General features: G+C 39.5%; 1 protein-coding gene across 1 annotated transcript in view; it reads left to right on the top strand.

Annotated features, from left to right (window-relative positions):
• Nucleotides 1–27,537, top strand: part of LOC126473538 (protein fuzzy) — a 173,998-nt gene that overhangs the window by 46,343 nt on the left and 100,118 nt on the right. The window contains exons 3-4 of the mRNA XM_050100652.1: nt 811–958; nt 8,360–8,464. Coding sequence (XP_049956609.1) covers nt 811–958; nt 8,360–8,464 — 253 coding nt within the window. The remainder of the gene's footprint in view (nt 1–810; nt 959–8,359; nt 8,465–27,537) is intronic.

Below are 27,537 nucleotides of genomic sequence, written 5' to 3'. Positions count from 1 at the left end.
AAGCTGATTGCCAAACAATTCTGTTGCCACCAACATTCATTGTGAAGATAAAATTTGAGAAATTGGGGCTCATATGGATGCATATAGACAGCTGTTTTTCCATTGCACTATTTGCGAGTGGAACAGGAAAGGAAATGACAAGTAGTGGTACAGGGTACTGTCCGCCACACACTGTATGGTGGCTTGCGGAGTATCGATGTAGACGTAGAAGCAAGCATTTTATTTACCAGCCAAAGGTGTGGAACCATATTTAATGCTGTCTGGAAAATGAATGACATGGCATGAAGTATTGGAGGCTTAGTGGTCACATGAACAAAGACTATGAGCTTGAGTTACACAAGAATGATGTTTATAGAATCTGTGTTGGTTCATGTCTCCAAAATTTAATTCATGAACAGGGTTAAAGCCCCAGTTTCATGTTCCATAATTCTACAGTAAACTTGAATAAGTGGTCAATAGTTCTGTACATTGCCCTCTTTTACCTTCTTAAAAATCTGGGACAACCTGTCATTTCTCCATTTGGATGCGTTCCCCCATTCCTCCAGAGCCCCACAGCCACAGTACATTGTTGGTAGAAGAGGGGGTGGTCTGTGCACAGAATTAATGGTATAATCTGACAGATACCCTGAGATATTCAGTGACTTTCATCTGTTAAGTGATTTTATTAAATGACTTTTTAAAATGGTGTATTAATGTAATTTCCTTTATGATACTATTTTTGCTGAATATGGAGTAAGATTTTAGAAATATTGATCTAAGTACTTCATTATCTCACTGAAAAATGAAAGAGTATCTGCATTTTTATTTCAGTGTCATCCTCATAGCAGCAGCACATGGTGCAACTGAAGACCTCTTACAGAAATTGCTTTCCCTGGTGCATAGTACAATGATTTTTACAGTTGGCGCAGAGGAGATAAAGTCACCACGTAATATTGAAAGACTGAAGAAGGACCTGAGGGTATGCTTGATGCTTATCACATTTTTATTGAGAAGTAGTCTTATTTCACAGCCTTTCACAGAGGTAGGGTTCTAAATACCTCCCATTGTGTCCCTAGGTAAAGAACATCATATCAAGAAGCTTGCCTCTCCCCCCTCTCTGCACAGAGAAGTTTTGCTACCCACCTAACTTTTGCAATAAGCTTATCTGTACGTATGAGAGAGAGAGAGAGAGAGAGAGAGAGAGAGAGAGAGAGAGAGAGAGAGAATGAATTTGCCTATGCGCTACTTTTAATATGAGAATGGATGCCACCCTAATTTTTGTACATTCTTTACAGTTGTTAATTTTCATTATTTGAAGCTAAAAGAATCTTTAACAGTTTCCTTTAATGCCAAGAAAATTTGATTGAAAGTGTGAAGCACAGTTCAAGTTACAGATTTTTCGTCCATGCTAGAATAGTGTAGCAAATATTTGGCCTGGACTAAACCCACTGTCATGCCAGCATCAATTGGTTAAGCACAATCGCTTTGTCATCCTCCTCCTACTCTTCTTCCTACTCCTACTTCTGTAGCCGTTGGTTAAGTGACAGACCTATTTAACTGGACTTTATATATTCCTCTATGTTTATAATGAACTATTTTTGTAGACCTTTTAATGATGTTAGTAATTGCTTTTAAATTAATAACTAGTAGAAAACCGCACTAAAAGCGTGAATTAAGTGATTAATTCATTCACACACAAACAAGAGAAACAGTGGGATTCCACTCCCACAATGCAAAGAAAATGCTATGATAATAATTATTTATGCTTGTAATTTATCAGAGTAATGTAAATAAGTACTGTTTGTAGAGGAGTAGATCTGCCCAGGGTCAAATAAGATAAAATATCATAAACTTATTTTTTTTTTTTTTTAAATCATTGTCTTATCCATACCCAATATATTGCTTGAATTAATCTAACACAACACAACAGCATAAAAAATTTAAAATTTTTCACAAAATGGACCTTTATCATTATAGGAAGCAATGAATACGAGAAGAAATTGCCAAAAACTAATCAGTCAACTATTTTAAGGAGGTGGTTTCACTTTTGAATATAATTTTAAATTTTTTTCACAAAAATAATCCTTATTATCGTAGTAAGCAACAAATATAAGGAGAAATTGACAAAAAGTAAACAATCAGTTGTTTTAAAGAGGTGGTTTCACTTTGTAACTGCTGGGACATACAGTTTTCTACCATCCATCATTTCATGGCAGATATTTTAAAGCTGTTACACATTTTTCCTTGACACAGTTTCACATCACTAAACTTCCATGGACTCATAATGCCTAAAACAGATTATAGTTGTAAGTGACAAGCAAAAATAGGCCTAAAATTCAATAAATTTATATCAAAAGTACATAATGCTGCAGTGGTTTTGTTTCATGAAAGCATGTCTGTGTTGAACCCCTCTGTGATCACACTTTGTTGCTTGGGATCACAATCAAATTTCATTGAATGGTTTTGAATGGTACCTGGTTGTTCCACTCTGTATACAAAAGCAAAAATTGTGGTTGCACTGCACCCCAAAGGGGTCAGGTCATGTTCAGTGTTGTTGGAGCCCCACAATGTCCTTAGAGTAAGGCTGAATCATCCAGCGGGCGTCAGCAGTACCGAATGTTGTCGAACATTGTCATGTTGCTTATCGCTCTGCGAGCTGTTGTTTTTGACAGCAAAATGTGTGGAAATCAATGCCCCAAGGGAAGAGGTGTTTTCATTGACGCTCTATGTGCCACCCCCTGCGGGCTTTTTGTGTTGGTTCTGAGTGGCAGTGTGCCAGGAATGTTTTTCCTGTATCACCCATAAGGAAACCGCTTGATTTTGATGCTGGGTGTCATGATTATGACCTCCATCACAGAGTTATCATAAGAAGATGTGAGATTTGGGTGAGAGTGTGACAACCTGTATGTTGTATGACACATCTACGATGTCATTGGGTAGAATTATGGTGAAATTTGGTGCCAATGTGACATCATTAACTCACCTTACATCTCACATGCACTTATGTTCTGTGGCCTGTTTCCTGCATGTGTCACCACCTTGCTGTTTGATGTGTTAACAAGCCCGAAGGTTATGCCACAGGGCTCCATGCTTTTGCACCTTTACAGAGAAAGGCTGTAGGCAGCTTTGAGCCAAATGTCAAACTTATGCATCACATTGGGAGACAATTACAGGGTTTCAAAAAAGTGATACTTTGTAGGCATAGTGTATTACAATTTTATTATTGTACTCGATTCACAAAATACTCCTACTACCACCACCACCACCACCACCACCACCACCACTGCTACTACTATTAATAATAATAAGTAATTTTAATGGCCTGCTCCATTGCAGAAATTTTTTTGCCTGACATTCCAGTAAAGTTGCTGCAGTTTCAAAGACTCTGTATGAAAATTTCAGTTGTTGGGTAACCATACAATTTACTGTCATGACAGACCGTCAAGTGTAAATTATGATTACTTTTACAGCTATATCCCTACTCTCAAACACTGTGAAGTGCGTGGCAGGGGGTACATCCCATTTTACAGTTATTAGAGCTTTTCCCCATTCCATTCAAGTATGGAGCCCAGGAAAAATGATTGCTTAAACACCTCTGTGCATATTGTGATTAGTCTCACCTTGTCTTTGCAATCCATTGGGATTGATGCCTGGGGGGTTGTAGTATATTCCTACATTCATCTCTTGAATTTGGTCCTAGAAATTTTCTTAGGCTTTCACTGCATAGCTGGGTCTGTATTCAAGCATCTGCCAGTTCAGTTCTTTCATCATCTTATGACACTCTTCCATGGAGCTGACAGACCAGTGGCCAATTGTGCTATCGTTCTTTGTATCCACTCAATATCCACTATTAGTCCTGTTTGGTATGGATCCCACACATTTGAGCAGTATTCTAGATGTGTACCAAAAGTGATTTGTATGAAATCTCCTTTGTAGGTAGATTGCATTTCCCTAGGACTGTATCAGTGAACTGCAGTCGTCTGCCTTACATGCCACTGACATTGTGTTATCACTCCATTCCATTTCTCAACAAATTGTTACACTCAGATATTGTCTGAGTTAACCAATTCCAACTGTGACTTATTGGTATTGTAACCAGAAGATAATACATTGTACTATTTTCTGAACAATTTTAAATTTGGAACATTTCATCCAAGTTGCTAATCTTTGTACCACTTTGAAAACTTATCGAGATCAGAATGAATATTTGTGCAGCTTTTTTCAAATGATATGTCATTATAGCTAATTACATTCTCTGCATCTAAGGTTCCTATTAATATTGTCTGAAAAGTCATTAATAAACACTTAGCATGAGCTGAGAGTCCCAATGCACATTCCTGGGGCACATCTGAAGCTACTTCTACATTTGTCAATGACTATCAATCCAAGACAACAAGCTATGTCCTGCTCACCAAAAGATACTCAGCTTAGTCTCTAATCAGTCAGAGACAAGGGTGTTTCCAGGAGTTCCGCAGGGAAGTTGTAATAAGATCACTATTATTCTCTATCTCCAAAAATGATCTGATGGCAGGATGAGCAGCAATCTGCAGCTATTTGCTGATGATGTTATGGTGTTCGAGAAGGTGTCATTGTTTAGTGACTTGTAGGAGGATAAGAGATGACATGGACAAAATTTCTATTTGGTGAGTGAATGGCAACTAGCTATAAATGTAGAAAAATGTAAGTTAATGCAGATGAATGGAAAAGCATCCCGTAATGTTTTAATACAGAATTAGAAGTGTGCTGAGTGTGGTTCATCTGTAAAGGAGATCACAAGTAGAATGCTAGTACGATCCATTCTTGAGGATTGCACAAATGTTTGGTATCCCTACCAGGTCAATTGAAGGAAGACATTGAAGCAGTCCAGAGTCAGGCTGCTAGATTTGTTACTGGTCGGTTATACAAAGTGAGGCTGCGAGGTAGGTTCTAGCAATGCACAAGTTTTATGGAGATACTTCGGGAAATCAAATCGGAATGCCTGGAGGGAAGCTGATTTTTTTTTTTTTTTTTTTTTTTTTTTTTTTTTTTTTTTTTTTTTTTTTTTTTTTTTTTTGTGGAACACTATAGAGAACTGGTATTTGAAGCTGACTGCGGAATGATTCTACTGCTGCCAATGTACATTTTGAGTAAAGATCAAAAAGGTAATATAAGAGAAATTAGGGCTCATAATCGACACATATAGAGAGTTGTTTCTTCATCAATCTGTTTGCGAGTGAAAGGGAATGAATGGTAGTGTACAAGGTACCCTCTACCGTGCACCATGTAGTGGCTTGCAGAGTACGTCTGTGAATGAATGTGTACCACTTACGATGGTACTTTTGATAATAAATGTATATGTCTATATCTACATCTACACCTACATCCATTCTCTGCAGACGACTGTGAAGTGCATAGCAGACAGAGGGCAGTTTCCATCACACCAGATATATCTGTGTCCCATTCCATTCATGTATGGAACTAGACACCTCATTATGTTTGAACTCAGGATATGTTCTAAGATTTTACAAGAGATGGATGTCAATGATAGTGTATGGCAGTTTTGTGATCACTTCTGCTGCACTTCTCCTAAATGGATGTGATTTGTGCTTTCTTTCAACTGCTGTGTGCAGTTATTTTGTTCGAGAGATCATTGATGTATTGTGGTTAAAACACAGACTAACTCAGCTGCAAATTTGGTATAGATAGGGATTTCATGAAGCCATGGAGCTTTGGCAAGTTTTAACAATTTCAGCTGCATCACAATACCACTGACACTAATATCTATTTCGCTCAGCTTTGCAATGGCACAGGAATCAAATTAGGGGATTACCAATGGATCTTTCATTGTAAAAGAACATTTGAAAAATGAGTTAAGCATTTCTGCTTTTACTTTGCTACACTCAGTTTCAGTTTTCTATCTCGTTTGTGGGTGTCTGGACAACTTTGGTGCACTAACAGCTTTAACATATCTACAGAATTTCTTCAAGTTTTGTGGAAAATCTTTCGATAATATTCTGCTACAATATTCATTGACGGCTTCACATACTGCCCTCTTAACAGCCAAATGGGTTTTACTCAGGATCTCTCTAGTGCTAGTGCTGAGTTTTGAGTATATTGCACTAACAGTGAGTATAGGACAGGCTTTAAAGTGTGACTACTCACATGGGTGGAGCCATATGAACCTGAGTAACTGTTCATCAGTCATGTCATCGAGGTCCTTCTTCTCAACATCAGTACACCTAAATGTAGGAACCAAGAATTCACTCACAAACATGTAATTGGTATTCACCCTTAACTTGTTTTTGATAGTACCTTGATCCATGCCATTTATGTTCTATACCACTTTCTTACTTCCTCCTTTTTTCTACTGACATTTTTTGGAATGTGTGTATGTGGATGTACCATTACTAACCAAACAGAAAACACTTTTGAGTCTTAGTCTACATCTTCCTATTTTGTGTTTGTGGAAGATTTTGATCTGGTTCGGTTCTACCAGATCCATCAAAGTTTCTTAGATGTTGGATAAAAGTCAGTTAATTTTGTTTCTAATTTGATTTTCTCTTTTAAATGTCTTCCTTTTTTCATTTTTCAGGATAAAATCTGAACCCTTATAGGATCACTATATTGTCCATCCATCTGTCTCTCTTCTCTCTGACTGTCAAGAAGCCTTTTTCCCAGGAAAGGGTGGGTGTATCAAGTTCAAATATGTCATATGTGAAGGTCAACAGGTCCTTGGCAGTGTGCAACATTTAAGCTTCTAAGTCAATGCAGTCAAAAGATATCACCACTTATGTCATGTATTTTGATACTCTCAGTCTCGTTTATAGGGAATGTCTTATTGATGTAGAACAACAAAATTTGTCAAGAAGCAAGGTTTCACAGTATAAGTAAAGGAAAAAAATCCAAATCTGTTATCCTGTAATTGTATTACATAAAAAGTATCTTTTTTGCTATTAGAACTTACATAGCATTTGCCATCTGTCAAAAGTGTGATAGAAAAATATTACTGCATGCAAACATAAAATGTAAATTGTAGTCATATTCTAGTAAGTAAATAAAAATATTTTATTGAATCTTCTCTTTCTACTTACATAAACTGAAGTTACCTGCTTGCTTCATTTCATCTGTCTGGATCAGTCTCAGGAACAACTGTAGAGATTTTGATCAGGTATGGAATTCCCAGGACTGATCTCTTGCCAGTATTGACATCAATAATAGACTAAAATTGCTGGGATTCTCGATTTCAGGTTTTATTTGTGTGTGTGTGTGTGTGTGTGTGTGTGTGTGTGTGTGTGTGTGTGTGTGAGAGAGAGAGAGAGAGAGAGAGAGAGAGAGAGAGTATTTTGTGTGTGTATCAAAGTGTGTTATAAAAATATTGTATTTAAAATGGTACAGAAAATTTTGGTAGGTATTTGACCAAAAATGTATACAGTGTATGAAGGGCTGCTCCTAGAATTTAAAGAATTTATCCTTGCACTGGATGTTAAGAACTGCTTCCATTTCTGTATGTATCATTTGGAGACTATTATGACCCTATTTTAAGTTACTGTGTATGGAAAAAGAAAATAGGGAGGAGATTTCTTTTTATTGTTGTTATTTTTTAAAGCTCCTGTGAATGGAACAAAAAAGTTGGGAAGAGATGGGAGAAGATAATTCTGATACTGAAGAAATGTCACTGGATGCAGTAACTGTAAAAACTGATTTCTGGTAAAAGTTAGCCAGTTACTCAAAATTTATCCATATTGCTCAGTTCCATCATATGTTTGAAGTTAATGCTTATACAAAAAGTAAACCTTTTTTGTGGCTAGTGTTTGAATTGTTCTTGTGTGGAAAATTTGCATCATACAAAGGTACCTGATGAAAAATTTTGTTTTCCTCCTCTGTGTAATCCATGTAATGAGCTGTGAGCATTTTTAGTGGGAACAGGGATTTAGATCCTAAGGTAAAATTCTGCTTGTCATCTAGTGAGAAATGTATTGAGCAAAACTGTGGGAAGTTACTGAACGTTGGATTCCCACTGCCAAGATTTTTTTGTTCTCACAGTTGCCAACTTTCTAAAGTTGATGAAGTAATGTTATGATTTTTTGACAACGAAAACCAGTGAGATCCTTCATGTCATCCAGTACCATAATTTTGCAGAAGCAAAAGAACTGCTGAGTTTCTTTAAAAGTTTTCCAGTACCAGATGATAAATATGCAGCATTTTGTGGCTCCATCACAGTGAAATTGTATGGTAATTGTTGTAAATATCCACCTCATGTGATCCATATGTCTTTGTCATGGTTGCAGCTTGTATCAATAATGAGTCACACTTGTTTATTATATTCTGAACTTTTAGGTTATTTTTTTTCTAATTTTTTGTAAATTTTTTTTAAAGGTATGTATTTCTTATATGGCTTCAGGTATGCTACCCCATTCTGGACAAATTACTGAATGGATTGGAGGGTGGGACTGATTTATTAGGCCTCCATGAGGTTATTCTTTGTCCAGAGAATCAACTACTCCAGGTAAACTTAAGTGGTTGTTACCATTAATCAGTAATTAACTATTAAAGGTTAATATTTACAAATCAGAAGCTGATGTTCATACATGCTTGTCTATTTGGGCAAATTTGATTTTACTTAGATAGTGAATTAAACAATTAAAGTAACTAATTTCACTTTGTTGAACCAGTAAAAATGTTAACTGTTATTTAGTTAACATATATGTACAAAATTTTAAAATTCTTAGAGTTATTTAAATTATGAGCAGAGAGCTGACATTGTACTAGATCAGTAACAATATTATGAAGAGGATAGGAGCTACTCGCCATATAGTGGAATGCTGAGTTGCAGGTAGGCGCAGCAAAAAGACTGTCAGAAAGTGAGCTTTTGATCAACAAGGCCTTCGTTGGAAACACACACACACACACACACACACACACACACACACACACACACACACACACACACACACTTGACCAGAGTCTCGGGCAGCTGAGGCCAGACTGTGAGCAGCAGCACATGATGGGAGAAGCAAACAGGTGATGGGGTTAAGGAGGAGGCTGGAGCAGGGAGGGGGAGGGATAATGGGGTAGGGGTGGGGGATGACAAGATGCTGCTTATGGGAGCATACAAGGATGAGGTGGAGACAGGGTGGGGCAGCTAGGTACAGTTGGGAGGTTATACAGGAGGGCAGGAGATAGCAGAAAACGAGAGAAGTAAAAATACTGTGGGTGCATTGGTGGAATAGAGAGCTATTTAGTGCTGGAATGGGAACAGGGAAGGGGCTAGATGGGTAAGGACTGTGATTAACAAAGGTGGTGGCCAGGAGGGTGACTGGAATGTAGGATATACTGCAGGGACAGTTCCCACCTGTGAATTCAGAAAAGGTGGTGTTGGTGGCAAAGACCAAGATGGCACAGGCTGTGAAGCAGTCATTGAAATGAAGGACGTCGTGTTGGACGGCATGCTCACCAACATGGTGGTCCAGCTGTTTCTTGGCCACAGTTTGTCAGTGGCCCTTCATGTGCACAGACAGCTTACTGCTTGTCATGCCCATGTAGAATGCAGCACAGTGGTTATAGCTTAGCTTGTAGATTACGTGATTTGTTTCACTCTGCCTATGATGGGATAGGTGGTGCTTGTAACGGGACTGGAGTAGGTGGTTGTGGGAGGATGTGTGGGTCAGGTCTTGCATCTAGGTCTATTACAGGGATATGAGCCATGAGGCAAGGGGTTGGGAGCAGGGATTGTGTGTGGATGGACAAAGATACTGTGTAGGTTAGTTGGAAGTGGAATACCACTGTGGGTGGGGTGGGAAGGATAGTAGGTAGAACATTCCTCATTTCAGGGCATGACAAGAGGTAGTTGAAATTCTGGCAGAGAATGTGAATCAGTTGCTTTAGTCCTGGGTGGTACTGACACCAAGACCTCCAGATGTCAGACACTCAGATCAGAACATAGAAAGCAGCACAGTCGTTGCAGCTTAGCTTGTAGATCACATGCCTTTTTTTACCAGTAGCTCTGCTTTTGATGGGATAGGTGATGCTTGTGGCCAAACTGGAGAAGGTGGTGGTGGGAGGATGTATGAGACAGGTCTTGCATCTGGGACTATTACAGGGATATGAGCCATGAGACAGAGGACTTGGAGCAAGGTTGTGTGGGGATGAACTAGGATATTGTGCACATTCGGTAGGCGGTTAAATACCACTGTGGGAGGGGTGGGAAGGATAGTGTGTGGGACATATCTCATATCACGGTACGATGAGAGACATTCAAAACCCAGGCGGAGAATGTGAGTCAGTTGCTCCAGTCCTGGGTAGTACTGAGTCATGAGGGGAATGCTCCCCTGTAGCCGGATGGTGGGATTTTTGAAGGTGGTGGACCCTCAGGGGTAGCTAGACTGTACAAAAGGGACTTCTTGATATGGAATGGATGGCAGTTGTCGACGTGGAAGTATTGCTGGTGGTTGGTAGGTTTGATATGGACAGAGATACTGATGTAGCCATCTTTGAGGCGGAAGTCATCATTGAGGAAAGTGGCTTGTTGGGTTGACTAAGACCAGCTGAAGTGACTGTGTGAGAAGTTGTTGAAGTTGTGGATGAATGTGGGTAGGGTGTCCTCACCTTCTATCCAGATAGCAAAGATGTCATTAGTGAATCTGAATCAGATGAGAGGTTTGGGATTCCGGGTATTTAGGGAGGATTCCCCTAGATGGTCCATGAATAGGTTGGCAGAGGATAGTGCCATGCAGGTGCTCATAGCCATACCACAGATTTGTTTGTATGTAGTGCCTTCAAAGAAGAAGTAATTGTGGGTGAGGATTTAGTTGGTCATGGTGACTAGTAAGAAGGTTGTAGGATTTGAATCTGTCGGGCTTTGGGAAAGATAGTGCTCAATAGCGGTAAGGCCATGGACATTGGGGATGTTAGTGAAAAGGGAGGTGGCATCAGTAGTGACGAGCAGGGCACCATGTAGTAATGGTATAGGAACTGTGGAGAATCAGTGGAGGATATGGTTGGTAACTTTTATATAGGAGGGTAGTTCGTGGGTAGTAGGCCGAAGGTGTTCAACTATGAGAGTGGAGATTCTCTCAGTAGGGTTACAGTAACAGGCCACAGTGAGGTGTCCTGGGAGTTTGGGTTTATGGACTTTAGGAAGCATGTAGAAGGTAGGAGTGCAGGGAGTGATAGGGGTGAGGAGAGAGGGAGACTGGGGAGAGTTATTGGGATAGGCCTAAGGACTTGAAGAGAGACTGGAGATTCTGCTGGATTTCTCGAATGCGGTCACCATGGCAGGGTGTGTAGGTGGATGAATCTGACAGCTGATGGAGTCTTCTGCCAGGTAATCCTTGTAGTTTAAAACAACAGTGTGGAACCTTTGTCAGCTGGTAGGATACAAGGTGTGATTGGAAAGTTTTAAGAATGAATCCGCTGCTGCTTACTGGTTTGGCGGGAGGTATACGGAGGGTGAGGAGTGAGTCATTGCCTTGTCCTTGAATGCCCTCTGACAGGAAACTGTGTTTTCTTTGTTCAGATCGTTGTGGTAGCTGGTTGAGTGTGGGTCTCTTAGTGCTTGTTGCCAGATTCTGCCTGCATGAAAATGGACATAAAAACAGACCAATGAGTTTGTGTGAAATTTTGTTTTAAAACCGGGAAATCAACTTCTGAGACTTACAAACTATTAAAAACAGATTTTTGAGATAATTGTATGAGCCAGTCAAATGTCTTTGTCTGGTTCACCAGATTTGAAAACGGCCGCGTATCACTTGTAGATTAAGTACGGTCTGGCCATCCTTCCACCTCAAAAACTAATGAAAATGTTGTGAAAGTTCACGACTTAGTGCACTCTGATCGAAGACTTACAATTAGGGAGATGGCTGATGAACTTAATTTGAGTTTCTTTGCAGTTCAGTCAGATTTAACTGAAAACTGAACATGCATCGAGTGTCCGCAAAATTCATTCCAAAAGTGTTTTCAAGTGATCAGAGACAATACTGACTTGAAGTGTGCCAAGAACTGATTAATCCGACTAAAAATGACCCAGATTTGTTAAATATGGTAATTTCAGGTGGCAAATTGTGGTACATGATCCTGAAACCAAAGTGCAGTCTTCGCAGTCGAAGACTCCACGTTCACCATGACTGAAAAAAGTGCAGCAAAGTCGGTCTAAGGTGAAGACCATCTTGGTGGTTTTTTTCGATTCTACTGGTATTGTGCATCATGAATTAACCCCTGGAGGACAGACAATTTACCAGGAATACTACAAATGTGTCCTTGAGCATTTGTGCAAAAAGGTGCGGAAGAAAAGTCCTGCATTGTGGAAATACAGGGGTTGGGTGCTACACCATGACAATGCTCAGGCTCATTGTGCCTTCTCCCTCATTGAATTTTTGACCAAGTAACAAAATTCCTGTGCTTCGACAACCACCATATTCCCCTGATTTGACCCCTGCAGTCTTCTACCTGTTTCCTAAACTGAAATTTTCATTGAAAGGAAAGTGATTTGACTCGATTGAAGACATCCAGGCAAATATGGAGAGTCTGCTTAACACACTTCAGGAAAAAAAATTCCATGTATGTTTCCATAAGTGGAAACGTGATTGGAGTCGGTGTGTTCGAAGGGGACTATTTTGAAGGAGATGCATCACAGTAGCATGTAAATACCACCATTGCACAATTACCAGCCCATTCTTAAAACTTTCCAGTCGCACCTCGTATAAGGTTGGGATCAGTTTTTAGGTGGTGGATTGCTGTTCTTTTTGCAGATGTGAGGTTAGTTTGCATGTTGAGGGATTTGGGGAATGATGGTGAGCAAGGTTCGAGGTTAAGCAATTCTGGAAGGTTAACAGGAGGTGATACGCAGGCAGTGGGGATGGATCAGGGTTGGATGGAGGTATGAACTGAGTCAGGAAGGGTTTAACATTGGCCTTTGGTTGGGTCTGATTGATAGGGTGGGTGGCTAAAAAGTGTTTCCACTGCAGGGACTGGGAGAAGGAATGAAGGTCTTTAACAAGTGCTTCGCATCTACATTTGGGGGTGGGACAAAAGGCGAGGCCTTTGGAAAGGACTGACACTTCTGCAGGGCTAAGGCTTTTGGAGGAAAGGTTCATGTGTATGTTTTGGTTCTGGATTCTGAATGGTGGTGGGAGGGAATTTTAGAGGATGGGGTAAATGTAGCAGGTTTGTGAGACAGGGTTTGTCAGCTGTGAGGAGATGTGAGGGAGGTTTGGAGGTTATTGTTGAGGTGGTGGAGGATAGTAGGCAGGAGTAGGAAGTAAACAGGGTGGAGAGTTTTTTGAGGTGGTGTTGTGTATGTTGCTCTAATTCCTGGAGGGACAGAGTTTCAGTGTGTGATATGGGACCCAGGATTTGCAATGGCATAGCAGAAAATTTTTGCAGATCAGGAGGTGGTGTTGCCAAGAAGTTCTGGACCTGATTGATATGGCTTTACAGGACTATGTTGGTGAGGGTTGAGGACTGGTGGAATCTAAACAGATGGAGGTTATTGTGGAAGGAAGGGTGGCAGCCAGAGATGTGTAATTTGATGGTAAACCAATTTGGGGGGATTCTATGAGCCAAGCAACAATGCAGGAACAATATTTGGGACTCGGTTCTGACTAGGATGAGCAAATTTTTGTGTACTGACACAGATGGAAGGAGGAAGGATGGATGGTGGGAGGTAAAAATGGCTAAAAATACCATAATTACTTTGCCAACCTTGTACAGAAACAGATCTCCTGTGCCTTATCTCTCCAGTCACCCACCACCTCCCAAAATCCCACCATTTGGCCACAGAGGAGCATTCCCCTTATGACACACCCAAACCTCCAGATGTCAAACATTCAGATTGGTACCAGATGTTGTTCATCGATAGAGTATCAACCAAAACACCAATTTAGTTTGTGTTATGTGCTATTGCCCAGTAGAACGTGCACAAATGGTAATTAAAAGTAACACCAGAACTACAGAGCACCGGAAAACGGTATCTATCGGTCATTGTTTCATCAGTCCCATGGGTGAATTGGTAGAGTGTGCAGTTGTCGTGCCAAAGATCACATTCAAACTCCACTGGTGACAACTTTTTGTACCTGTTTATGCAAGAAACTGTTATATGGGAGAACACTTTCCTGACATGTAAAAGGACTTTTTGGAGTTTGTAACAGTGTTCTATTGGCAGTCTGCTTTTGCTTCCTTAGTTGAACATTGTGTACTTATTATTGATCTTATTATTTTGTTTATTATTATTACTATTAGTTTTATTATTATTATTATTATTATTATTTTTATTATTATTATTATTATTACTACTACTTTGGCACATGTGATGCAGTTATTCCTTTATTTTTCTCTTCTGATTTTATATCCTTTGACACTACAAGTGTACTCTACAGGTCTAGTACTTTCAAAGAAGTGAAACTTAAGCTGACTGCGTAGAGAAACTTGCTGTAAAATCCAAACAGCCCTTTTACATGTCATAAACAAGGTGTCACCTATAACGCTATCATGCATAACTCAATAAATAAGAAGAAGAAGAAGAAGAAGAAGTCGTCGTCACTGGGGTTTGAACACAGGACCCTTTGTACGAAGCTCCAGTGCTCAATCAACTTCCCATGGAAGCTATATAAATTTGTTACACACAGTTACGCTTTTCCTGTGATCCGTAAATCTGGTGGTGCTTTTAATAAATGTTTACACTCTTTCTCCAGGGTGACAGCACATAGTATGAACTAAATCAGAGTTTTGGTTAAAACTCTGTGACAAACAGAGTTTAGTTCTGATCTGAGTGTCTGACATCTGGAGGTCTTGATATCAGTACCACCCAGGACTAAAGCAACTGATTCACATTCTCTGCCAGAGTTTCAACTACCTCTTGTCATGCCCTGAAATGAGGAATGTTCTACCTACTATCCTTCCCACCTCACCCACAGTGGTATTCCACTTCCAACTAACCTACACAGTATCTTTGTCCATCCACACACAATCCCTGCTCCCAACCCCTTGCCTCATGGCTCATATCCCTGTAATAGACCTAGATGCAAGACCTGACCCACACATCCTCCCACAACCACCTACTCCAGTCCCGTTACAAGCACCACCTATCCCATCATAGGCAGAGTGAAACAAATCACGTAATCTACAAGCTAAGCTATAACCACTGTGCTGCATTCTACATGGGCATGACAAGCAGTAAGCTTTCTGTGCACATGAAGGGCCACTGACAAACTGTGGCCAAGAAACAGCTGGACCACCATGTTGGTGAGCATGCCGTCCAACACGACGTCCTTCATTTCAATGACTGCTTCACAGCCTGTGCCATCTTGGTCTTTGCCACCAACACCACCTTTTCTGAATTCACAGGTGGGAACTGTCCCTGCAGTATATCCTACATTCCAGTCACCCTCCTGGCCACCACCTTTGTTAATCATTGTCCTTACCCATCTAGCCCCTTCCCTGTTCCCATTCCAGCACTAAACAGCTCTCTATTCCACCAGTGCACTCACAGTATTTTTACTTCTCTCATTTTCTGCTATCCCCCACCCTCTGTCTAATCTACCGACTGCACCTAGCTGCCCTACCCTCTCTCCACCTCATCCCTGTTTGCTCCCACAAGCATAACCTTGTCATCCCCCACCCCTACCCCATTATCCCTCCCCCTCCCTGCTCCAGCCTCCTCCTTAACCCCATCACCCATTCACTTCTCCAATCATGTGCTGCTGATCACAGTCTGGCTTCATCAGCCCGAGACTCTGCTTGTGTGTGTGTGTGTGTGTATTTCCAACAAAGGCCTTGTTGATCGAAAGCTCGCTTTCTGACAGTCTTTTTGTTGTGCCTATCTGCAACTCAGCATCTCCACTATATGGTGAGTAGCGACTATCTTTTTCGTAATATTGTTACATTCCATACTGGATTTTCCATTGTTTGCTTAAGGAAAGGAAATTAACTGCTTGCAAAATCCAAGTAGTTGAATGTATAACGATAGAAAAATTTTAATGACTTGAAGTATAGTAGCAAATGTATTCAGTGTTAATTGTTGGTAAACACTGTATTTGTACTATACAGATAGAATCATAATAGAACCTACATTGCAGGCAAATAGGAGACATTAAAACAAACAGAAAAATCTGTTTGAATATGGGTCCCATTTTGTTAATGAATTACCATTTTTTATTCCGTCTGTAAGTGACCAAGAACTAGGTTAGCATCTTCTGTGCTCAAATTTAGATTTGTAACAAATGTGGCTCAGTGGCTGAATGAGAGGCAGACTACAAATCTAAATACCTGAAGTCCAATCCCAGTTTGATTTTATGTTTTTTCCTTTCACACGTCATTCCTTTCACCTCTGGCAATGATTAGTGCATGTGAGAAAAAGCCAAATTGTACCATGATTTGGATTCTACATTATACTGTAGGTCCTCCTTCAGCTGGACTAAGTCAGTTGAAGCCGAGAGTATACCATATCAGTTTGGTCTATGCTTAGTAATGCTATACAATGTTCAAAGCAACCTTTGTAATGAGGCAATGTTGACTTTAAACATGTTTTTTTTTCCATGTTATACATTCAAATATCCCAACCTCGGCTGCACAACAGCTCTGCTTCATGCCCCAGTACATTTTTTCAAATATTGTTGTATTTTCTTATTTTGTATTGCATTAAACTCTCATCATTTTTGTAGGTTATTTTAATAACCCTTGGAGAAAAACATCTATCAGATTATAACACTATTATTAAAAGAACAGTTGCTACGCACAATATAGTGGAGATGCTGAGTCAGAATAGGCACAATAAAAAGACTGTCACAAAATGAGCTTTCGGCCAACAAGGTCTTTGTTGAAAATAGACAAAACACACACACACACACACACACACACACACACACACACACACACACCTACACCTACGTACAAACGTACACATAACCACAGTCTCTGGCAGCTCAAGCCAGACTCAGCAACTCTGCTATATGTTGAGCAGTAACTATCCTTTTCATAATATTGTTACATTCCATCCTGGATTTTCCATTGTTTGATCTGTCAGATTGTCTTTTGTTGTTGTTTTGAATACAACCTGAACTCTACAGTCTTTGCAAAAAAACAGCAAGGCATAGTGAAAGAAAGCATAAGAATAAATGGAGCACGAGTAGCGATATTGGTTTGTGTATCTTTTAGATCATATAACCCAATTGAAAAACATCAAAGGATAACAGACAACATGTTTAATCATGTGTGGTAGCAAAGAAAGTAGGGATGAAGCTCATGGAAACTTGAGCTTGCTACTCTGACATGTCATCAGATGGCACTTGGGCATACATGGCACTTGGAATCACAAAAGGCTTGGACACCCAGAAAACATTCGTACTGATAACATATTGCTGTTGTGCTTTTCAATCTGAAGACTGATTTGATGCAGCTCTCCATGCTAGTCATCCGAGTGCAAGCCTCTTCATCTCCGAATAACTACTGCAGCCAATTCTCATTTGAACCTGCTTACTGTATTCATCATTTGGTCTCTCTCTGCAGTTTTTACACCCCCCACCCCCCTCCTCTTGTACTTCTCTCCATTACCAAATTGATGACTCGTTGATGACTTGAGACACATCCTATCAGTTATCCCTTCTTTTAGTCTGATTACATCTTAAATTCCTTTTTTCCACAATTTGATTCCGTATGTCTTCAATTAGTAACTTGGTCTATCCATCTAATCTTCATCATTATTTGAGCACCATATTTCAAAACCTTCTGTTTTTATTGTTTTCAGAACTGCTTATTGTCCATGTTTCACTTTCATAGAAGTCTACACAACAGAGAAATATCTTCAAAAAAGACTTCCTAACACTTAAATTTGTACAAGGGTGGTTTGGTAAGTCTGGTAAATTGTAACAAAAGAATGGAAACAATTTTGTTGTGCTTTCATGATTGGTAAACTTGGTTATTCCAAGGATTGCATAAAGAATTTCAACAGTGTGCAGCATACAGTTCATTGTTGACAGCTATCTGAATTGGTCAGTGTGTTGTCTGCTTGTCAAAATGGAGGAAACGTAATTTTATGCTGTCATTAAACATGTTGGTTTGAAGGGTTGGACTGCCACACATATCAAAACAGAATTGTATGAAGTTTATTCAGACTCTGCATCATTGAAAACCATTTACTTTTGGGTTAATGAATTTAAAAGTGATTGGACAAGCACCAAAGACAAAGCATGCTCTGACCATCCCGCTGAAGTCACCACAATGGAAATTATTGACAAAATATAATCTACAGTAATGTAAGAGTGCCAAATAAAAATTTATGAGATTGCTGAGACTGTAGGTGTCTCAACTGAGCGAGCGTATAATGTCCTGCGTGGAGAATTAGCTATGAAGAAGCTGTGTAAGAGCTGGGTGCCACGATAGCTCCCAGTTGATCAAAAGCATATCCAGCACATTTCAACACAATGTCTGGTGGTGTTAATCATGATCTGCAAGACTTTTTGTACCAATTTGTAACTGTTGATGAAACTTGGATCCATAATTATGCACCAGAGTCAAAACAGCAGACAGAACAGTGGACAAAGGCAGGTGATCGTGCACCAAAGAAGGAAAAGATCATTTTGTCAGGTGGTAAGGTGATGGCCACTGTTTTTTTGCGTTTCCAAGGAATAATCCTCATAGATTACCTTGAAAAGGTAAAGCCATATCTGGACCCTATAATGCTTCATTGTTGGATCATTTGAAACTTGAGTTGGGTGAAAAGAGATTGAGATTGGCATGCACTTTCACCATTGTTATGGCTGATGTGTGGGATTGTCTTGGCGAAAAGCACTTTTTTAGTGTTCTTTTGCCAGGATAATGCACCATCACAGACATCAGTGATAACAATGGCGAAAGTGCATGACTTGGGGTTTGAATTGGTTTCTCATCCTCCCTGTTCACCAGAATTAGTGCCAAGTGACTTCTTTCTGTTCCCTAACTTTGGATTGCTGGAAAGATATTTTCATCACATGAGGAAGTGGTAGTTGCAGTCAACGAGAATTTTGCAGAGTTCGCCAAAACCTGTATTTCTGCATGTATGAAAAAGCTGGAGGATCACTGGCCCAAGAGTGTATCCATCAGAGGAGACTATTTTGAGAAGTAATGTGAGTTGTTTATGAAACAAGCATTTTTTCTTGCTTTTTTTTATTGGGCTCATCATATCATTCCCATATTGGGTGTTAATTAATTTTGTTTTTCAGGAGGGATTTTCTTGCTATAACCAGTCTACATATTCTCCACTTTGACCATCATCAGCTATTTTGTTGCCCAAATAGCAAAACTCATCAACTACTTTTTGTGGCTCATTTTCTAATCTAGTTCCTTCAGTGTCACTTGATTTAAACCAACTAGATTTGACTACTTTTGTTCTACTTCTGTTAACATTCATTTTAAACCACCTTTTGAAGCCAGTATCCATTCCGTTAAACTGCCCTTTCAAGTCCTTTACTGCCTCAGGCAGGATTACAATGTCATTGGGAGACCACAAAGCTTTTTATTTCTTCTACCTGAAATTTAATTTCCTTCCCAAATTTCTCCTTGGTTTCTTTTACTGCTTGCTCAATGTGGAGATTAACATTGGGGATAGGCTACAACCCTATCTCACTTGCTTCTCAGTCACTGCTTCCTTTTCATGTCCTTATGTCCTTTAACTGCAGTCTGCTGTCTGTACAAGTGGTACGAGGGTCACTCCAAAAGAAATGCACACTATTTTTTTTAAATCCATCTTTTATTCTACATGTTTGAAAGTTTTACAGTGTGTAGATACATCCTTTAGGAACAATATTTTCATTTCTCCACATAATTTCCATCCCTATCAACTGCCTGACGCCATCTTGGAACCAGCGCCTGTATACCTGCATGGTAAAATTCTGGACCAACCTGTTGGAGCCACTGTTTGGCAGCGTGCACAAGGGAGTCATCATATTCAAACTTTGTTCCACGAAGAGAGTCTTTCAGTTTCCCAAAGAGATTATAATCACATGGAGCCAGGTCAGGACTGTAAGGCAGGTGTTTCAGTGTTTTCCATCCGAGTTTTGTGATCGCTTCCATGGTTTTTTGACTGACATGTGGCCGTGCATTGCCGTGCAGCAGCAAAACATCCTGCTTTTGCCGATGTGGTCAAACACGACTCAGTCGAGCTTGAAGTTTCTTCAGTGTCGCCACATATGCATCAAAGTTTATGGTGATTCCACTTGGCATGATGTCCACAAGCAAGAGTCCTTCGGAACTGAAAAACACCGTAGCCATAACTTTTCCAGCAGAAGGTGCGGTTTTGAATTTTTTTTTCTTGGGTGAATTTGCATGATGCCACTCCATTGATTGCCTCTTCGTCTCTGGCGAAAAATGATGGAGCCATGTTTCATCACCTGTCACAATTCTTCCAAGAAATTCATCTCCACCATTCTCGTACTGTTCCAAAAGTTCGCTGCATGCCATTTTTCTTGTTTCTTTGTGAGCCACTGTCAACATCCTGGGAATCCACCTAGCACAAACCTTTTTTAACGCCAACACTTTCAATATTCTGCAAACACTTCCTTCCCCTATCCCAATGTAGCGTGACAATTCGTTCACTCTGATGCATCTGTCAGCAGTCACCAATTTGTTAACTCTCTGCACATTGTCTGGAGTGTGTGCAGTATGAGGCCTACTGCTGCGAGGACAATCCTCAATATTGCCGTGCCCACTTTCATCACGTAACCTGCTTGCCCACCAACTAACTGTACTGTGAATGACAGCAGCATCTCCAAACACCTTTTTCAACCTCTTGTGGATGTTTCCCACTGTCTCGTTTTCACAGCACAGAAATTCTATGACAGCACGTTGCTTCTGACGAACGTCAAGTGTAGCAGCCATCTTAAAGACGTGCTGTGACAATGCCATTCACGGGAACTGGTTGAACTAAGTTTGAAAACAAGTGGGGAAGGATGTATCTACACACTATAAAACTTTCACACATGCAGAATGAAAACTGTATTTTTACAAAAATAGTGTGCATTTCTTTTGGAGTGACCCTCGCAGATAGCCTTTCACTCCTAGTATGTTGTCTCCACTACCCTCAGAATTCCTGAGAGTGCATTCCTGTCAGCATTGTCAAAAGATTTCTCTAACTTTGCAAGTGCTATGAATGGAGATTTGCCTTTCTTTAGATAAGGCTTAGGATCAGTAACGCTTTGCATGTTCCTAAAGTTCTCCAGAATCCAAACTGGTCTTCCCTGAGATTGGCTTCTAATAAATAATTCATGTCAGTATTTTACAATCATGTCTGCCTCCATTGCTGAGTGATTAGCGCTGCTGACTTCCATGCAGAAGACCCGGATTTGATTCCCGGTACTGCCAGAGATTTTTCTTTGGTGTGAGGACTGGAACGGAGTGCATCAGCGTTATGATACCAACTGATGAGCTACATGACTGAGTAGTAGCAGCTCCAGGTTATGAAAAAGGACAATGGCCAGGAGAGTGATGTACTGATCCCCATCCCCCTACGTACTTCATCAAGTGACACCATCGGCAGATGATGTCTCGGATCTAATTTCTCCAATACTCCGAGCGTTTACCTATATCTTCCCTAGACACTTTCTTGAATAAAGATTTAACTCCTGTGTACTTCAACTTTTTGAGCAAGCATCTCAAAAGATGGTTGAATATAAGAGACAGTGGAGAAGCTGAGATGTTACACCCATTTTGGTTACTTTAATTAGTATCCCAACCCACCATGTGGTTTCTTATTGATAATATTCTTGAAGCATTTGGTTGGGGTGTAGCCTTGTATGGAATGAAAATGGAACAATAAACACTGCAAACAAGAAGTTAATTTTGAGCCTAGTTGTTGGCAGAAGACCAAATGCACTCATTCTCAAAATCACTTTGGAAAATTTTGAAGGAATGGGAAAATTGGAGGGGGAGACCATTACACTATAGTCGTAGAAGTTACAGATGAAGTGATATTACTCTGTAAATATTATAGAAAGAGTTATTGGAAAATAAAACAAGCCAACTGTGAGAAACACAGTAACATTATATGAGAAAAAGTGAAAGCTACAGCTCCAAAAGTTTCTGTTTGATAATACTGTAAAGAACTACTCATTGCAATCAATGATGGTTCATGCAGCTCTATACCAATACAGAAAATATTAGTCACTGATAGAAGATGTGGAACAGTCTGGCTGAATTCAGAGTGCTCACAGATGGTAGTGAGACGAAGACTAGCGTTGATCTCATATAAAAAGAAACAAATCTTAGAAAATTATCAGTTATGTAAATAAATAAATAAATAAATTCAAGGTTGGACAAACTACTCAACAAACATAAGAAGTATTCATGGATTAGATATATACTATGCATCCCTGTCTTGGGTTCAGAATGGTTTTTTTTGTTGTGGTACAAAAGTCTTTAACATTGCTGACAGATATCAGGGCAGGAAATTGGAAAACCCCATCTCGATCCTTCCTACCAACACCAGCTTTTCTGAACTGCTCAGGTAGGGATCCCTCCTGCAATATACTCTACATTTCTGTAATCCCCCTGGCCTCAGCTTTCGTTAGTCCCTGTACTTCATCCACCTATCCCCTTCCCACACCAGCACTACACAGCCTTCTGTTCCACCAATGCATCCACAGTCTTTTTTTCTCCTTATCTACTTCTCTCCTTTTCCACTATCTAACTTCCTGACTGCAGCAAGCTGCCCTACACTGTCTCCACCATGTCTCTGCATGATCCCACAAGCAGAACTTTATCATCACCCATCCTTACTCAGCTATCCCTACCCCTTGCTATCCCAGACTCCTTACCCCCATCACCTAGATTACTTCTCCCATCATGTGCAGCTGGTTGCAGTCTGACCTCAGTGGCCACAGACAGTGGTCATGTGTGTGTGTGTGTGTGTGTGTGTGTGTGTGTGTGTGTGTGTGTATATATTTTGTCTACTTTAGATGAAGGTCTTTTCGTGGCCAAAACCCCACATGTTTAGTAGTCTTTTTGTTGTGCCTCTCTGCAACTTAACATCTCCTCTATATTGTTATTAACGCTAAAGTTAGTACAAAACGGGTTTTGACTTTACCAGTATAAAGACATGTTAAGGAGAGCTTCTGTAAAGTTTGGAAGGTAGGAGACGAGGTACTGGCAGAAGTAAAGCTGTGAGTACCGGGCGTGAGTCGTGCTTCGGTAGCTCAGTTGGTAGAGCACTTGCCCGCGAAAGGCAAAGGTCCCGAGCTCAAGTCTCGGTCGGGCACACAGTTTTAATCTGCCAGGAAGTTTCATATCAGCGCACACTCCGCTGCAGAGTGAAAATCTCATTCTGGAAACATTTCCCAGGCTGTGGCTAAGCCATGTCTCCGCAATATCCTTTCTTTCAGGAGTGGTAGTTCTGCAAGTTTCGCAGGAGAGCTTCTGTAAAGTTTGGAAGGTAGGAGACGAGGTACTGGCAGAAGTAAAGCTGTGAGTACCGGGCGTGAGTCGTGCTTCGGTAGCTCAGTTAGTAGAGCACTTGCCCGCGAAAGGCAAAGGTTCCGAGTTCGAGTCTCGGTCGGGCACACAGTTTTAATCTGCCAGGAAGTTTCATATCTGCGCACACTCCGCTGCAGAGTGAAAATCTCGTTCTGGATAAATACATGTTGTGTGTAAAATTACATAAATTGTTAAATGGAATCATTAGATGAAAAGACTTATTAGATGAAAACAGCACCTGAATAATTTAAGAAGTAGATAATTTTCTGTTCCAACTCCGTTAAGACTCTGTTTAATGATAGAATTTATGGTAAATGAAATCAATTAGTTGATTAATGAACATTAGATCCTTTTAATTGTGGTTGTTGATAAAACAATAGGATTTTAGGTACTATTGTCCTTATAATGCGAGCTCTGGGTTTTCTCAGAACATTTGAACTGAATGCCAAAATGGATCCTTAAGATAGGTGAGATATATGATTGCCATGAACTTGTACAGCCCAATTTTGAAATCAGAATATCTGCAGGACTACTGTTATTATTGATTTTAAGCCTTTATTTGTTGTTGTTGTAATGATGTGTTTCATAGTTGTGTGTCAGTGGTATTTAACACATTAATAAATAAGTAAATGAGAGAGAGAAGTGATGTGTGCATCTGGTTGCTTTACTTCCTGAAAGAACTTATATGAGACTGTGGTTCAGCCCTGTTTTGGAGGTCGTGCTTGAATGCTTCTTGTTGCATTGAATAGTTAGTGGGTATTACATTTTTAATAACCAGATGATGACCAAAACCCCTTCTGGAATTATGGAAACACATTATTTCTCATTGTTACAGCCAGCTTAGAAATTTAAAACTGGAAGCAGGCAGAAGGTAAAATAATGCCATAATTACGTGATTACTTAATTTACTCTGCCAAAGGACTCTAAGCCACTACCTTTGGATACATTATTTCTAATAAGTTTTGTTGTTTTTGTGTTGTTGTACTTTTTTGTCTTTGTCTTGGTCTTCTTTGATGGGTGGATGATTTTTGTGTGTGTTGCAGACACATTTTTGAGATTTTGTCCACATACAAAGACATAGTTATTTTTGTTTTAATGGAAATGTTCTTAAAGGACTGTAGGTGCATCTCAACAACGGATTCTGTTTACTGCTTTTATAATTGAATCATATAGCTTTCATATCTATCTAATTTTTTTAATACATTGTTTTTTTTTTTACATCCTGAAAAGTAACAACTCTGCTGAAAAAATGGCAATCTTACCATATTTTTAGCTATAGTAAAGCTAGAAACTTTATAATGTAAAAATAATAATGTTTTTGTTGTTGTTGTTGTGGTCTTCAGTCCTGAGACTGGTTTGATGCAGCTCTCCATGCACTCTATCCTGTGCAAGCTGCTTCATCTCCCAGTACGTACTGCAGCCTACATCCTTCTGAATCTGCTTAGTGTATTCATCTCTTGGTCTCCCTCTACGGTTTTTACCCTCCACGCTGCCCTCCAGTACTAAATTGGTGATGCCTTGATGCCTCAGAACATGTCCTACCAACTGATCCCTTCTTCTAGTCAAGTTGTGCCACAAACTCCTCTTCTCCCCAATTCTATTCAGTACCTCCTCATTAGTTATGCGATGTACCCATCTAATCTTCAGCATTCTTCTGTAGCACCACATTTTGAAAGCTTCTATTCTCTTCTTGTCTAAACTATTTATTGTCCATGTTTCACTTCCATACATGGCTACACTCCATACAAATACTTTCAGAAACGACTTCCTGACACTTAAATTTACACTCGATGTTAACAAATTTCTCTCTTCAGAAATGCTTTCCTTGACATTGCCAGTCTACATTTTATATACTTTCTACTTCGACCATCATCAGTTATTTTGCTCCCCAAGTAGCAAAACTCCTTTACTGCTTTAAGTGTCTCATTTCCTAATCTAATTCACTCATCATCACCCGACTTAATTCGACTATATTCCATTATCCTCGTTTTGCTTTTGTTGATGTTCATCTTATATCCTCCTTTCAAGACACTGTCCATTCCGTTCAACTGCTTTTCCAAGTCCTTTGCTGTCTCTGACTGGATTACAATGTTATCGGCGAACCTCAAAGTTTTTATTTCTTCTCCATGGATTTTAATACCTACTCTGAATTTTTCTTTTGTTTCCTTTACTGCTTGCTCAGTATACAGATTGAATAACATCGGGGATAGGCTACAACCATGTCTCACTCCTTTCCCAACCACTGCTTACCTTTCATGTCCCTTGACTCTTATGACTGCCATAATAATAATAATAATAATAATAATAATAATAACCAGACCTAAGGTCTGAGAAAGGAAAGGTAATAATGATAACAATAAGAATAATAATAATAATACTTACATTAATAAAAATTTTAGACAATCTGATTTAAAGTGGTGTGTAATACCATGCTTTTGCATTAGCCTTTACTTACACAAAGAGGTTTTTTAACTTCTTTCATGAGAAGAGGAATATTTGCTCCGTACTAAATGTAAGATTATTTTTCAAAAGCAACATGATTCTTTTACACAAAATATTTTATAATAAAGCATAAAGCTTGACTTCGTAAAATTATCAAGTTTGAGAAACTTTTAAAAACAATTTTGTGCTGCTTTGTATGGTAAAATTTGAAACACTACAATTTACACGGCATACCTTAGCAAGCACTACACTGCTAGCATGTTTTATTTCATGACACTTTCCCTGTCAGCTTCTTCCTTCACAGAGGATGCCACTCCAAGTATGTATAGGTTTTGCTGTACACAACCTCGTCCATTTGTTGTTAGTTTTGAAAATGCTGCCTTTAGTTAGAACGATTGATTATTCTTGATTGTTGTTACATCTCATTGTTTGGGAAATGTTTTGGTGGTAGCATATTTAAGACTATTTGGGAAAATAGCACTATGACAAGATTCATTACATAAATAATTCTGTATGTTGCAAACAGCTGAACAATAATCTATTTGACTCTTCTACTACTGATTTAATTGTAACAACACAAACCTTTATTTTTAAAGAGTTGATAAGATTAAATGTGAATGGACAGCAGAAGATGAAGATTATTTGTAGACGTAAGCTGTTGTTGTTGTTGTTGTTGTTGTTGTGGTCTTCAGTCCAGAGACTGGTTTGATGCAGCACTTTGTGCTGCCCTATCCTATGCAAGCCTCTTCATCTCCAAGTAACTCCTGTAACCTACATCCTTCTGAATCTGCTTAGTGTCTTCATCACTTGGTCTACTTCTATGATTTTTACACTCCACGATTCCCTCCAAAACTTAATTGGTGATCCCTTGATACCTCAGAATATGTCCTACCAACCGGTCCCTTCTTTTAGTCAGGTTGTGTCACAATTTTCTCTTCTCCCCTATTCTATTCAGTACCTCCTCACTAGTTACATGATCTTCAGCATTCTTCTGTAGCACCACATTTCGAAAGCTTCTATTCTCTTCCTGTCTAAACTATTTCTCATCCATGTTTCACTTCCACACATGGCTGTACTTCATACAAATACTTTCAGAAAAGACTTCCTGACACTTAAATCTATACTCAATGTTAACAAATTTCTCTTCTTCGGAAACGCTTTCCTTATCATTGCCTGTCTACATTTTATATCCTCTCTACTTTGACCATGATCAGTTATTTTGCTCCCCAAATAGCAAAACTTATGCCCGAAGAAGGAGCCACTGACTCTGAAAGCTTGCCAGTTACAACAGTCTTTTATGTGTGTATTCTGCCACCACTTGTTGAGTAGACTTTTTATCTATCCAATTAAATAACTTTGTGGTGTTTGTACTTTGTGTTGTTCATGGCAGAAGGCGAATCCTTGCATTAAGTGGAAATTGTTTTGTCTTCTACATCAGGCAATTTGCAGTTGTTTGCAGTTACTTTATATACGGCATTATCGTACCCATCACTGAGATGGTGTTGATATTTTATTAATTGAATCTCTCCATGCAAAAGGGCCTTAAAAAAATTCTGGATTCTGCAGTATGAGTGCAAAGCTAAGGGAAAAATTACTGTTGTTTATTGACCAATTACAAAAGTCCTTATAGATATTCAAAGAATTTGAAGTATTTTAAGTCCTTTTGTATGGACCAAAATAGATTTTTATGTTTTCAGTATTTTC

Source organism: Schistocerca serialis, chromosome 4, assembly GCF_023864345.2.
Source record: "Schistocerca serialis cubense isolate TAMUIC-IGC-003099 chromosome 4, iqSchSeri2.2, whole genome shotgun sequence".
In the NCBI taxonomy this organism is placed as follows: Eukaryota; Metazoa; Arthropoda; class Insecta; order Orthoptera; family Acrididae; genus Schistocerca; species Schistocerca serialis.
Note: the sequence above shows the minus strand (reverse complement) of the source record. Positions and strands in the feature narration are given on the sequence as shown.